This window comes from Ahaetulla prasina, chromosome 4 (assembly GCF_028640845.1).
Source record: "Ahaetulla prasina isolate Xishuangbanna chromosome 4, ASM2864084v1, whole genome shotgun sequence".
Lineage (NCBI taxonomy): Eukaryota > Metazoa > Chordata > Lepidosauria > Squamata > Colubridae > Ahaetulla > Ahaetulla prasina.
In genome coordinates this window covers 101,575,936-101,591,849 of record NC_080542.1, presented here as the reverse complement: position 1 = coordinate 101,591,849, position 15,914 = coordinate 101,575,936, and the positions used below count along the sequence as shown (strand labels likewise).

The 15,914-nt window shown below is 36.1% G+C and overlaps 1 protein-coding gene and 1 long non-coding RNA gene across 3 annotated transcripts in view; both read left to right on the top strand.

Moving 5' to 3' along the window:
• Positions 1-2,164, top strand: part of CHN2 (chimerin 2) — a 128,551-nt gene extending 126,387 nt beyond the window's left edge. The window contains exon 13 of the mRNA XM_058184120.1: positions 62-2,164. Within this exon, the coding sequence (XP_058040103.1) occupies positions 62-233 (172 nt within the window). The 3' untranslated portion in view covers positions 234-2,164. The remainder of the gene's footprint in view (positions 1-61) is intronic.
• A 3,015-nt stretch (positions 2,165-5,179) lies between these two features.
• On the top strand, positions 5,180-12,312 carry LOC131198896 (uncharacterized). 2 transcript variants are annotated; one of them, XR_009155187.1, is made up of 4 exons: positions 5,180-9,913; positions 10,149-10,238; positions 11,549-11,627; positions 12,255-12,312. It is a non-coding gene; the product is annotated as an uncharacterized LOC131198896 (long non-coding RNA). The 2 variants fall into 2 exon arrangements; XR_009155186.1 differs by having other exon boundaries at positions 5,180-10,238.
• Positions 12,313-15,914: the final 3,602 nt, after the last annotated feature.

The window sequence follows — 15,914 nt, the reverse complement described above, 5'->3', positions numbered from 1 at the left end:
ACAAAAAATAGTATTTTAAAAAACAATTCTAAGAAATATATATATTGTTTTCCCATTACAGGATTACCATGAATGAAAAGGAAAATTTTATGAATGCTGAGAATCTGGGAATAGTGTTTGGGCCTACTTTAATGAGGCCCCCCGAAGATAGCACTCTTGCTACACTCAATGATATGCGGTACCAGAAGCTAATTGTGCAAATACTAATAGAAAATGAAGATGTTTTGTTTTAGACAAACAAACAGCTCTAAATTTATAACCATCTGCAATGAAAATTAAATTCAAATAAATCCTCATGAAAAAAATTGTGAGCAATGTTTCATTTTATATGTCTTGTAAATGTACACTAAAATATTTAGTAAAAGCTATGTTTCACCAAGTTAGGAAAACAAAATATTTTTTTTAAAGAAACTTGCCTTTTCATCTTTTACCAATTTGTCCCTGTGTAGAAAGTTTACAGATTTCTTCAGTTAACTTATTTAAAAAAAAGAAACTTTGTATATTTGTTTAGATCACTGAAGCAAAAAAAAGTACTATTGAGCTGAATCCCAAATCTTATTCCAGCTCAATTTCTACTAAAATTAACTCTCTCAGCCCAACAACTTGTAAAAGTTCATATGTGTAGCAAAAGTATTTTGCTACAAATTTTAGTTCTCTCTTTTTTAGGAGCTTTGAACATAATTATATACAAATAGATGTCTATATACATGCATTTCTATGTAGAACTATATGTAGGGACAGAAGGCAATTAACACAGTAAGATTCTTGTTCACATAATATTACTTAAAAGATATGAATTGATATCTTTAGTCATTGCAACATTGCAGAAGATAATGGCAAGATTGCAACAAATGGTTATCATTTAGAATTTTGAATCAGAGGCAATAAATACCAAAATGTCTTAGTTTGTCCAAGAGATTAGCATCAGGATGTTCATTAGTGTTACTTCTATATGGATATACATTTTTCCATGTATGACATAATTATATATGTCTGAGTAAAATAAAACATGTATTTATAAATATATTTTATACTTATGTTAGCTTTAGGGATGTCTTTTTATTAAGCAAAAATATAATTCAATGCGGTGCATTGGTTATTTTTTGTATATTTTTCTTAAGCATTATGGTTATATTATATTGAAAACATTTACCAATGTTGCAGTATTATCCTGACATATTTCTTCAACTGCAAATAGTTTTAAAAATACTTTACTTCAAATCCATCTGAACATTTACTGTAGAGATGTGGCAAATGGAATAATTTTTGTTTTAATTTTACCTCCCAAAAGAGGTATGTTGTAAAAAAAATATTAAATATTATTGGCAGTACTATCAACTACTATACTTAACATTTGTTTCTTGAAATATAGTTATGTTTAAAATAAGTAATGCCAGATTCTTGCATATTTCTGAACTTAGTAAAAAGTTCGCACTTATTTAGATTTTTGTTATTTTTAAATGCCAATGAGTTCAATATTTATAAAAGTAAACCTGTTTAAATTAAGCCTTTCTCTTCATCGTATTTTAACAAATGTGTTAATAATGGAGTGAAAGTGAATGAAAGAGAAAGGGTACATTTTCAAATTTTACAAAAGTTTTATTCTGTCTTTCTAGAGACTGATCTGTCAATATAATAAATGCAATTCATTCTAATGATATACATATTTCTCATCATGAGATTTTTGTACAGATATTTCAAACATAGATAGGTAGTATAGTGTAAATCAGAATTTTCTCTATGAAAAGCTGTTAAACTGTACTCTTGATTTGTATGGATTACAAATTTTGAAAGCCAATTATGCTTTTTTTCTGAATTATTTCAGGGAGCATAGGTCTCTATACAAATAAGTGTGTAATTTTGATAATGAAATAAGACTAAAGACCAAATGGGGCAGGAAAACAATGTATATTAATTACCCTTTACCTAAATCAACACGGGATAGTTAGATAGAAACAAGCTGTGGGCCAGATGACAGCATAGTATAATTTTGCTGGTATAATAGTCCTAGAAATTCTCTTAAATTACATACATTTAAATGTTGTGGGCTATATACTAAATACTGTTATAAAATGGTATGGAAATGGTTTTATTTTGTGAAGTGAAATATGCTTTGTAATTTATGATAGTGTAAATGGAAAAAAAAATAAACCTGTTAAGTCCATTTGTTATTTTCACTGTAAAACAAAAATATACTTTCTCTATGTCTTTTTGAAATTTCATAGTTTATATGCAAGAGGTAATCAGTGTGACACTCATTTAAGCCTTTATTATCTTACACTTGGATATTACTATAATGCACTCTTCTTGGTTCTGCTTTTGAAGATTATTCAGAAGCTGAATTTATCACAAAATGCAACAACTGTTAGCAGATGAAGGCTGCTGCATCTCAGTACATTGATGCTGCAAGAAGGATCAAGTACTTCAAGTACTACTTTTAACCGATAAAGCTCTTATGGCTCAATTCTTATTGTAGCAGCACCTTCTCCTTCAGCTGAAACTCTTCTTCCTATATGTGTAGTGTAACAAGGTATGTGAAACTAGGAAGCTGTGGTTGTGAAGGTAGATTTTCTTCGTTGGCTGTTCCAGCCGCATGGAACAGGTTGATTCCCTGGATGAGATGGCCTCTTTTTTATTTTTTATTTTACCCCAGAAGATAGTTAACTGGAGCAGCATGGTGGCCTAGTGGTAAAGATGCTCACCTCCCAGATGGAACCTTGAGAGTTTAGTCCTAGGTAGCGACAAATGTTTTACTCTTAGGTCACAAAGACAAAATATTTGTGGCAAACTCCACATAGGCATTAGGAAGGACATCCGGCCAGTAAATTAAGTCACTTATATTCCAGTGTGTTTGGAATGCAGGTGATTTATCCCAATATACAGTACTGGTTGTTGATCCTGTGACTGGTTTTTAATTTTGTGATTTTATGGAAAATGATGATTTATTTTTATTGACCATACTGGAGGTTATGTTATTGAGGGCTGCTCAGATCAGGGGTAACATACACAGTTTCAGTAAATAAATATAAGTAAATTGCTCAAATTACTGAGACCTTTGTCAAATAGATGCAACCATCTCCAATATTTAAACAATTTCAAGTTTTTCCCTACAGGTTGTCCTCAACTTACAACAGTTCATTAAGTGACTGTTCAAAGTTGCAATGGTATTGAAAAAAAGGTGACTTATAACCATTTTTAACTTTCAAGTTGCAACTCCTATTTATCAAGGCTGCAGTGTCCCAGGATCATATGGTCATCTTTTGTGGCCTTCTGACAACCAAAGTCAATAGAGAAGCCAGATTAGTTTAACAGCCATGTTACTAAGCAAATGTAGTGATTCACTTAACACCTCTGGCAAGAAAGGTCATAAAATGGGACAAAATTCACTTAACAACTGTCTCATTTAGCAACAGAAATTTTGGGTTCAATGGTGGTCATAAGTTGATAACTACTTGTACTTTTGAAACTCCTAATATGATGAAAGACAAAATATTAAACTACATCTTTCTGTAGGTATTAGCCAGTTAGCTAAAATTAAATATTTAGTAGTCCATCATGTTTTCCCAATGCATTTCTGCATAATATCCAGTATGAAAAATATTATAAGAAAAGCATTATCTTACTTTTTTCCTTACATACGGTATGTGTCCAGATGTGCTGACTCTAGTGCTCAAAGACTTACTAATGTGCCAAAGACAAAATACAAAGTATTTATTTATTTATTTATTTATTTTTCGTACTTTTATACCGCCCTATCTCCCTAGGGACTCAGGGCGGTGTACAGCCATATAAAAAACACATAAATATACAAAGTAAAACATTCATCTAAAAAACTTATTATAAAGGCCAAATATTTAAAATAGACATATAAATAATAAAACCCAATTTAAAACCAAATCTAAAATTTAGACATTTAAAAATTTTAAACCCTAGTCCAGTCCTGCGCAAATGAATAGATGTGTCTTAAGCTCGCGGCGGAAGGTCCGAAGGTCAGGAAGTTGACGAAGTATGCATGTGATACAAGTTTCTTATTATACTGTTATAAGTAAAATGTTTTTTTTGATGTGTGATTTATGTACATTATTTATAATATATATTGTAATAATATATTGTGCACATTCTGAACACTCCAAACTAAATACTCCAAGACTAAATATTTAACCATATTTTTGCCTATGGCAAACTCACACTAGAATCCTTTCCCAATATTTATTTGGGAATATCATTTTTTCCATGTTTTTAAAATTTAATGCTTTCAAAGTATTGCAATCATTCACTGAAAAATTACAAAAATGTACAATTTATATAAAATAGAATAGAATAGAATAGAATAGAATAGAATAGAATAGAATAGAATAGAATAGAATAGAATAGAATAGAATAGAATAGAATAGAATAGAATAGAATAGAATTTTATTGGCCAAGTGTGATTGGACACACAAGGAATTTGTCTTGGTGCATATGCTCTCAGTGTACATAAAAGAAAAGATACGTTCATCAAGGTACAACATTTACAACACAATTGATGGTCAATATATCAATATAAATCATAAGGATTGCCAGCAACAAGTTATAGTCATACAGTCATAAGTGGAAAGAGATTGGTGATGGGAACTATGAAACGATTAATAGTAGTGCAGATTCAGTAAATAGTCTGACAGTGTTGAGGGAATTATTTGTTTAGCAGAGTGATGGCCTTCGGGAAAAAACTGTTCTTGTGTCTAGTTGTTCTGGTGTGCAGTGCTCTATAGCGTCGTTTTGAGGGTAGGAATTGAAACAGTTTATGTCCAGGATGCGAGGGATCTGCAAATATTTTCACGGCCCTCTTCTTGATTCGTGCAGTATACAGGTCCTCAATGGAAGGCAAGTTGGTAGCAATTATTTTTTCTGCAGTTCTAATTATCCTCTGAAGTCTGTGTTTTTCTTGTTGGGTTGCAGAACCGAACCAGACAGTTATAGAGGTGCAAATGACAGACTCAATAATTCCTCTGTAGAATTGGATCAGCAGCTCCTTGGGCAGTTTGAGCTTACTGAGTTGGCGCAGAAAGAACATTCTTTGTTGTCCTTTTTTAATGATGTTTTTGATGTTTTTGATAGAATTTGATAGAATAGAATAGAATAGAATAGAATAGAATAGAATAGAATAGAATAGAATAGAATAACAGAGTAGGAAGGGACCTTGGAGGTCTTCTAGTCCAACCCCCTGCCTAGGCAGGAAACCCTACACCACTTCAGACAAATGGTTATCCAACATCTTCTTTAAAACTTTAGTGTTGGAACATTCACAACTTCTGCAGGCAAGTTGTTCCACTGATTAATTGTTCTCACTGTCAGGAAATTTTTCCTTAATTCCAAGTTGCTTCTCTCCTTGATTAGTTTCCACCCATTGCTTCTTGTCCTACCCTCAGGTGCTTTGGAGAATACCTTGACTCCTCTTCTTTGTGGCAGCCCCTGAGATATTGGAATATTGCTATCATGTCTCCCCTAGTCCTTCTTTTCATTAAACTAGACATACTGAGATCCTGCAACCGTTCTTCATATGTTTTAGCCTCCAGTCCCCTAATCATCTTTGTTGCTCTTCTCTGCATCCTTTCTAGAGTCTCCACATCTGCAGTATTCCAAATATGGCCTTACTAAGGCATTATAAAGTGGTATTAACACTTCACATGATCTTGATTCTATCCCTCTGTTTGTGCAGCCTAGAAATGTGTTGGCTTTTTTGGCAGCTGCTGCACACTGTTGGCTCATATTTAAATGGTTGTCCACTAGGACTCCAAGTTCCCTCTCACAGTTACTACTATTAAGCATATACTGTACCTGTGCATTTTGTTTTTCTTGCCTAAATGTAGAACCCTAACTTTTTTTACCATTGAATTTCATTTTGTTAGATAGTGCCCAATGTTCAAGTCTGTCAAGATCCTTCTGTATCTTAAGCTTATCTTCTGGAGTGTTGGCTATTCCTGCCAGCTTGGTGTCATCTGAATAATAACACAATGGGTGAAACTGCTTTCATTATTTTGATAAAAGCAGCAAACTCCTGGGCACTGCTGCAGGCAGATTTCAACACTGACAGTCCAGGTGTGAAATGAAAATTTGTGCAAAACCCAATAAATGTACGTCTTCCTCTTCTGCTAACAAGATATTACATCAAAAGTGTTACAGTGTGAAAATACTCAATAATGATCAATAGCCTCAAATGTGGCTTGAATTGAACACTTTTTTTTTTCATTTAAAGTCTTACATTACCACACATTGAACACAACATCTATATATTTTTAAATTAAAAAGTGTAATTAGTTAAAAATTATCAGGATTATAAATAAACCCAGGTTCCTAAAATAAAGCAAGAAGGCAAAATGAAATGAAGTGAAAGGATACATGTTGTGCTACTCTAATGTTTTCTACAACTTCTTGCTATATTGTATATGTCATTTTTACACCACAGTTCTCAATTTGCCATCATAATCATGCTAAAAAAAATTGTTGCTAAACAAAACAGTTAATTTTTGCCCTACTTTACAACCTTTTTTGCCACAGATGTTAAGTAAATCATTGCAGTTGTTAAATTAACACAGTTAAGTAAATCTGACTCCCCCACAAACTGCAACCCTCATATATATGAAACAGTTGCCTAGCATTCTTATTTTGATCAGCATGCTCAATGGTTGTACATGTGAAAAACAGTCGTAAGTAACTTTTTTCAGTTCCGTTGTAACTTTGAACAGTCACTAAATGAATGATTATAAATCAAAAACTCCCTGTATTAGAATAGGCAAATTTTACTGGCTACTCTAATTTTCTGTGGAGACAGAATGCAGTTACTATTTATTACCTATTATTTAAAAGAGTCAATTATACTAAATCAACAAAATGAACTTGGACAAAATCATTTTTCACTTGTCCTGGAACATGTAGCTGTCAGAGAGTAACAGCGAAGAACCCAATATCAATTTTAGCACTCCATGTCAGTCTTTCTTAACCTGGTGCTCTTCAGGTGTGTTCAACTATAAGTCTTATCAAAGGGAACATTGCACTTACATAATGACATTGTGGTGATAATGATACCATGGAAGCGATAGTTCTGCACATCTTTCAGGACACCATTTGCTTGATTATAATGGCACTAGCTTCAAACACTGCTTCAGAAAGTTATCACTGCTGCCGCAGTCCCTGATGCAACACATTTTTACTCCCAAAATGGCCACACAGAAGGCAAGATAGGAAATAGTAAAACAAAGAAGATGGATGTCTATGGGTATTTTTTGTCATTCGGGTCACAGCTGTCCCAAAGGGGGGGGGGTGTTTCTCCAAAAAGTCAACTGGACTTTTTTGGGTTTTTCCTCTGAAAATGTTTCGCTTCTCATCCAAGAAGCTTCTTCAGTTCTGAAAAAGGAGGAGGATGTTTGGGAAGTACTGCAGTGACAAAGTCATTGACATGACCAAACTTCACTGAAATCAATTCAGGGCATAAGTAAACACAAGCATAAGCAGAGAGAAGAAAAGAAGATGCAGTAAGCATAATTTATCTTTTCTATTATTCTAGAAGGTTAATGTTGGTATTTAAGTAAGATTAAATATGTCCTTACAAATGACATGTAACCATGAGATCAGGCTGCCCCTAAAATTGCCGGCACCTGTTTTTTTTTCTCACTTGTTCTTTTCAAGGCCTCTCCTCAGCATCAGCAAGGCAAAGCGAACTATAAAAGCTCGCTGCAAAACAGCTGGGGGAGTATTGGAGTAGCGGTAACTGTGAGTAGACTGCAGAAGAGAGAGAGAGAGGGAGGGAGAGAGAGAAGAAGAAGTAGTAAGTAATGTGCTTTGTGTATGTTTTTGTTGGCTCTTTTGTGTCTTAAATCTACCAAATTGGTTATAGTTTAAAAGAACTCATATTCTTTTTATTTAAAAAAAACACACCAAAAATAAGTTCTTTTATTAATGCATTTAGAGTTGGGTAAGAAGAAGAGTCAGATCTTTAGTATTAAAACAAATATGGAAAAGGTGGTAGTCTTATAAAAGACTATACAAGGACTGGGAAAAGCTTATAGTTTGGAGATTTTGGTGGTGGGCAAGGGATGAGTTCAAAAGTTTTATTTTTATAAGTTACACTGTGATCAGTCTGAAATTGAAACATGCCAATGGAAAAACACAAAATAAGCTGAATTGTTTATTAGTACCTTAACAAATGACTGCATGCCCAAAAAAATTAAATCTTTGAGGCTATTATTCATAGCTCAGACATTTACATTCTATGACTTTTTTCTACTCCAGGTCAAAATACCCTCAACTGTACTTCTGAGATCAAAATTTTATTTCCATTTGCTATCATTCTGCCTCCAGGAGGCATCAAACTAGATGTGTGATGCCAGCAGGGATATTCTGGGGGTTGAAATCCACATATCTTCAAACTGCTAAGGTTTGAAAAATACTGGTTTAAGAGATCATCTCAGTTTGGCATTTATTAGCCCAAGAAACTTTACTCATTTTGCCATTCCAGGGCTACAAACAGAATATATTAAAGTCATGTTAAAGTATCAATGTTAACATGTTAAGAAACAAACAAAATCCTAGAACTGTCTCTTAAAATCTCTTAAAGTGTCTGCTTGAACATATGTTTAATGCTAAACTATAATTTCCCTTCCAAAAGGCAGAAAACTATATCTCTACCTTTGCCCCAGACAGCTATGAATAATATTCAGATATGAAAATAAGCTAAAGAAATATAGCTATCCATATTCTTCTCTTTAATTTTTGGGGCTTTCTTCAATTATTCCCAGATGCTTTCAGGTACATTATATTGCCAATATTTGTTATACCTGCCTTTTAGTGAGTCCCAATATGACTTCTCTTCAATTTACAAGGGAGAAGAAAAGAGAAGAGAACCAATTTGTCAGCTGCAACTTTCAATATCCAATTAAACTGAAATTTTTAGCCTCTTCTCTGTTATAGCTATCTTTGCCAGTTATTTAAAATGTTAGAGCTTGCTGAGTTTTTATTTACTGCTGACCAACGCTTGTCAAATTGCTTTTTTATAAAAACCAATCACTTTTTTGAAGAATAAAAGGGAGGGTTCTACTCGAGGGCTCACCTACACCTGCCTCCTAATTGTTTTCGTAAGAAGTACCCAGCACAGTTTCCATCGCTGAAGAAAGTGAGTCGGGCGGGTTAGATTGTACGATGCTGCTTTTAAAAATAATGGACAAAATATTTTCGTGACGATACATTCCTTTTTTCTCTCCCAGCTGCCTTCCGTCAACTCTAGAGGCTGTTCGGGGTAAGTTAGCTTCTTCAACGGTGCGACCCTACACAGTTCACCTGGGAAAGTTGATCTCTCCCATTTAGAGCGGGCGGGCGCTTCAAGACGGCTGATTCTGAGACAGCCTGTTGCTGAGGTAGCGAGGTTCTCAGGAAAGGCAGGTAACTACAATTCCTCCGCGGGACGCGTAGAGGATGGTCTGAGGGTTTATTTCCATTCACTTGGTGACCGGCAAGAACGAACGCGTGAGTTACAAGGGGAACAGGTGAGAACCTAGCTTTGCCTTCCCTTCTAGCCCGCAGGCAGCTCCCACAGGTGTTGCCTGGGAGAAGCGCCCTGCTTCCATCTCACGCTCTCGCTTCCCGGAAAAGAGGAAGGGGGGGTCTGTCGAGCGGCGCCCACCTATCTTGCGGGGCCGAGTGTGTGCCGGTCCCAACATCCTCCCCCCACCCGCCTTCCACCAGCGCCTTGTACTAAAGTCGCGGGAGGTGGAGGGTGGTATTGGTGCTCAGTGAAAGGAACAGTTTCTTTGCGGCTCGGTTGCGCTGCATGAGCTGGAACAGAGGTGGCTTTCAGCTCCGCGTTCTTGAATAGTCCTGCCAGTAGAAGAGGATTTCCGTCTGGTGTTTTCAAGAATCCCTGCGGATTTGCGTCTCACCGGTGGGTTCTTTAATCCTATATGCGTCTCTTCGTAAAACAATCCCCTGAACTCAGAGAAAAATCTCCTTAAATATCTTTGGATTTACATCTGAACAAAGATGCATGGAGCTGCACTTCAAATCTCATGGGAGTTAAAACAACCTCCATGAAATATGTACATCAGCTTCCCCCACTATCTTTTCAATTGTTCTGAAAAAAATCCTGCCCTCTTTTGACTTTTACCATTCCTCAACAGCCTTCTTGCACATATAACAAGCAAGCAGGAATACCACAGAACTCTTTTCTTCCGGGACTGTACTGAAAGACCCAGCAGAAAAGTATAGTGGTGAGTATGGTCTGATTTGAGACAGTAGCACTGAGTAAACACTACAGTGTTATTTTAAAGTTGATAAAAGTTAAAGCTAGAGTTTTGTGCCACTTTAAGAGTTGCAAATACCTTTTACTATAAAGTGTCGTCTTTTGCCATATCCTCTGTAGTATCTGCCTTATAAAGGCGAATTCTGGTAAAAAAAAAGGGCCCTCTAGCAACAAGGGCCCTCTAGCAATAAGCATAATTTACTAATGGAAACAGGTTGTTTTTGCCTCAACATCTCACTACCAGGAGACTTTAGGAATCTATCACCATTGCTTAGATATATACAATGATTCTCAGTTGAATGTTTTTCACTTTACATATTGATGGAAGGAAGATGCCCCATTCTGTTTTCAGTAATTCAGTAAGTTGTATCCTACTTGATAATCCTAAAATCTATTAATGGTTGACTCTGCAACTGTCCACTTATTTGGTGGTTAACTAACAGGACATTTTTCTTAAATGAATGGAATGCACTTCAAATTACATGCAGGTATGTTATGGTTACCTGCAAATAAAAAACCAGTTTTTCCCTTTATTTGGGAGGAAAAATGGCTTTGGATGTTGTATGAATCCATTGATGATGATAAAGTAAAACTGTTCACTGGGAAAGATTCTGTGATTGAAAAATTTTGCAAACATATACATTTATGTTCTTTTTAAAGACTAAGTTCTTTTTTCTCATTCAGACCTAAGTGACATTTCTAGTGCACTCTTACAAAGCATTTATGAGCCTTGTATAAAATTTAGTTTCTCCTACGGTACTATTTCATTTTTTTTTCAATTCAATCTTTATATAAGTTTATTAACAAGTAGTATGAAACAAAGTGAGGCAGTATAACACTTTCCCTGTTTAAACTGGAAGTATATTATTAGTCTTCAAATCTGATTGTTGGTACTGCTCATCATGGGCAACATACAAGAGAAAATTACCAAAGCTAAAAACTTACCATTTTAGCTACGTTTTGTCAATCTCTACAAATTGATAGCAATGAACTTTGTTACAAGTCTGCCACTACAGCTGAGCTTATCAGGAGGCTCTGTGCATTGTAAACCCCTGTACTGAAAATACCCTGTGCTTAAATCTTCCAACTAAAGAAGCTTTGGATGAATAGTGCTAAGCAACTAAATTCTTGGTTGCTGAGCCCAATCTTGGAAAGGTTTAACTATGGCTAATGATTTCATGAGTATAAAAGGAAGCTATGTCATATGGAAAGGTTTTAACTTTCCAAAGCACCTTGGCTGAATTAAAGTTTACATAGTTTCTCTGCTCTTGTGTTTAGGCATGGACACAGCCCTTCTTGAACAAAACTGATACTGAAAAAGTCTGCACCACACTTGAAAAAAATCAAGTCCTTGAAAGTAAGATGCTAATAAGCTGTTTCATATACTCCAGTTCTGTAGATGGGATAGTCATATCCTTCTTCCTTTACACCCCTAATTGCATTTTATAATAGCCTCCCATAAATAGTTCGTCAATATTTGCATGCCCTTTGCCAATCATTTTCTGGATTAAAAACTTAGTGCTGCAACTTATTTTTCATGAATGTCATTTGAATGACTTGCTTAGGACTGAGAAAAAGTAAATACTATCAGCCATACTGAAGATATCTCTGTTGTTAGCTGAACCTGGGGTTACTGCACATTTGAAAAAATGAAAAATCAGGATTGCATTGCTGATGAACACAGGAGTACATATTAACTCCAACCCCTACTGGATGATTGGAAAGTAGGAATATGTCCCAATGGGGGCATAGGGACATGTGGCTTTTCTGGAGTAAAATAACAAACCTATTGGCAGATATAGCTGGCTATGAAAGTACAAAATCGTGACCCCCAGGCAGAGTTGACTTTATAGGTTCTAGGGGAAGCAGCGTTGAAAGGCAACACATCCTGAAAACACTGTCCTCCGTTCCTTGCACCGAAGGCTGTGGTGGCTCCAGCCCTAGCAAATTCGCTGAAATGTTTCCTCTTTTTTTTAACCCCTAGGAAATTCGGACTGCCCCTTGCCCCCCTAACGGGGAAGGAAAGACCCGGACGCTTTCTGCTTTCAGAATATGGCAGAGAGTAGCAGTGCCGCCAAAGCCCCTTCGGGAGGGGCCGGGGCCGGGGCCGGGACCGGGGCCCAAAGCTCTCCGGGCAGCTGGTGGAAATCTCTGTCCAGTAGAAAGAAGAGCAAAGAAATCCCGCCGCTGGATCCCTCTGAGGTTCTCTTTGCTCCTCCCAACTCTTCAGACTCTTGGGAGAACCAGTCGCCTATTGGCAACCGTCGCAATCTCAGGATTTCCCACTCGGGCCGCTTCAAGGAAAAGAGGAAACCGCGTGCAAGCTTGCTCGCCGAAAGTCCGCAAAAGCTATTTGAACGTGCGGATGGAGGCGGCGCTGCCCCAGCTAACCCCGCGCCTGCGCATCCCAGCGAAGAACTTCGGGGCAAGTGACCGGTTCCCTCTCCTACTCCTCCCTGCTTGACTGCCATTTGCCGGTTTGGGGCGTGGGGTGGGAGGGAGAAGCGCAGGAGGAGGGCTTGTCTTTATCGGGGACTGCTGCTTGTTTCGTTCCTCGCCTTCCCTCCAGCAGGAATTGATTTTGCTCCATGAACAAGGAGCTTTGGCGCTGCATTTATTTCGAAATTAGTTTGGAAAATCTCTCCTCTTGCTGGTGGGATGGATGCTTCACCATTTTAGTTGAAGACGTGCCTTTCACCTCAGGGACAACAAAACGACCTAAGACGAGACCAGCGAATGACGCAATGAAGGGCAAAGGCACAGTTCGTTACTTTCGGTTACATCTCCATGAAATTAATGCGTGCAGGGACAATATTCCCTATGAAGTTTGCTCTCTTGCAGGAAGCGTTCTAGTTTCAGTTGCATCCATGTATGAAGCAATAGGTGAAATATTGCTTTCATTTTTTTAAAAAACTGTACCTCTTAATTTAATATTTCAAGATTAAAGTTGTTAATTTGGTGCCAAATACAGTCATACTCTCTTGGTTTCTGTTTGGTTCTCTGCTTAGCTTTTTTTCACTTTATGTCAGGCTTACCATTGCAATCATTTTGTGAATTGGAAGTGTCCCCACCCCTTTCACATATAATACAGAATTACAGATGATATACAATCATATACTATCAGTCTGCTTTTCAATCTAGGAATCCAACTTAATGCATCTCTGCCAATAATGTCTCTTTAACTGCTTGAACACACTCAGGAAAGAGAAACCCACTATCTAAAAAATTGCAATTTTCAAGGGAATCCCAGACAGAATTATATCCAAAATAAGAAATAGTGGCATACGGTAAAGTTAAAGCCCATAAGTGAGTTTTACCCATTTATTTTTTATTTATTTTTATTTATTTATTTATTTGTCAAACACAACAATGTAAGTATAAGCATGAAATAACCATACGAATTGGATACAACCAAAAGGAACATTAGGACAGGAACAGTAGGCACACTGGTGCTCTTATGCACGCCCCTTATGCATACCTATCCTGGATGTGAATGTACAAAAATTCCCATTTTTGCACAAATCACTTCTGATTGCAGTTGCAGTGCATCTGGAATCCAATGGATAAGTTAACATGATTATTATTAGACAATACATAAATCCCAAATGATTAGAGGCAATCTTGGTGAAGCTGACCACAACATCTCTAAAACAGTTTGAAAGCATATGGTTTATTATAAGAAGAATCTCATATTACATGTGCTAGTTTTGAAATATTTTGCAACAAGAGCAAAGGACCTTGTGTGGTTCCAGATGAAGTTCCAGATAGTCCTCGATGTACGACCACAACTGAGGCCAATATTTCTATTAAGTGAGACATTTCTTAAGTAAGTTTTGCTCCATTTTACGATCTTTCTTGCCACAGTTGTTAAGTGAAACAACTAATTGATAAGTTAACAACCCAGTTATTAAGTGAATCTGGCTTCCCCATTGACTTTGCTTGTAAGAAGGACACAAAATGGGATCACATGACCTTGGATCACAGCAATGGTCATAAATATGACCAAGATTTGAACTTTGATCACATGATCATGGGGATGCTGCAAAGATACTCACTCACTCCTCACTCTGAAAAATATGTTAGTTTTTTTTCAGTACTGTTGTAACTTTGAACAGTCACTAAATGAACTGTTATAAGATGAGGACTACCTGAACGAATAATCCTTGAGTTACAACCATTCATTTAGTAACCATTTGAAGTTACAACAGCACTGAAAAAATTGAGTTATCTTTTTCACACTCATGATCATTGCAGCATCCCCATGGTAACATCATCAAATTTCAGACACTTGGTAACTGATTCATATTTATGACAGCTGCAGTGTACCAGGGTCGTGTAATCCCCTTTTGCGACCTTCTCATAAGCAAAGTCAACAGGGAAGCCAAATTCATTTTACAACTGTGTTATTAATTTAAAAACTGCAGTGATTCACTTAACTGTAGAAAGAAATGCTGGAAAATGGGGCAAAATTCACCTAAAAACTATCTCACTTAGCAACAAAGCTTTGGCCTCTGTTGTGGTTATATGTCAGGGTCCTGCAAAGGTCATAAGTATGAAAAATGGTCATAAGTCACATTTTTCAGTGCTATTTTAACTTCAAACTACATGAATTGTTATAACATGAGGACCACCTCATTATGCTAAACAACAACTTAATCGTTTAGTTTGAACTTAATATAATAAATGAATACAGCTTCAGTATTTTATAAACCATGGTTTATGGCTTAGTTTGATGATTAAAAAATTAAGGCTTGCCATAATATGCATCCATTGCTTTCCATATGTAGTCTTCCACCATTTATCTAATATTTGAGGGGGCGGGATTGCTTATTTTTCTTCTTCCAAAAAAAGGTCCTTAATATTCTTATATAAAACCAGAATTTGTATATATTTAAAATCTAAAACCAATAAACTGCTTTTTTAGTGAGGCCTTGCAATCTTAGTTATTTCAGAGCAGCTTTTGCAATTAGTAACTGTTTTAAAATATAAATTTTATAAAATTATTTCATTGCAGCAAAAAAAAAAAAAGGCATCTAGATTTCTCCAAAGCACTTTTTCCTTTATGTTGCAGACTCTTTATTGCCCAGTAGAGTTTTAATGGCCTACCTTTTAAAAGAGAAAGAAGAAATGTTCAGTCTTATCTTATTTCAAGGACAAACTTTTTGGTAGTACCTGCAGATTCTTAACAATTATGTTCCTGTTGGTAGAAATAATAGTAACTGAATCTGGAAGTGAGTAGAGAAGGAGGGAGAAGATTATATCTAGAAGCACTTTTTACCGCATTTGTGGCTGCCAAGTTTATTCACTTCAAGAAAGAAAAAAAAAAGTGGAAGCATAATTTTATTTTGCTTGTGCTAATCATAAGCAGTTGCATATAGTAGCATGATATTTGTAGTTCCTATTAAATGTATCACGTGATACATTGTAATAGTAGAGTACAATTGTCAAGTTACTAATTGCTATTCTAGAGTCACTGAACTAGAAGGTTTCAGGATAAATAGGCCAGCCTAAATTTGTCTGCTTAATTCAATATAAATTACCTTACATCCCTAAATTCACAGTTACTGAGGCATGTTTTTTTGGATTTCACTCCATTTGGTAATGCAGCATTACTATGAAACATTGACAACCTTAGAGCATATAG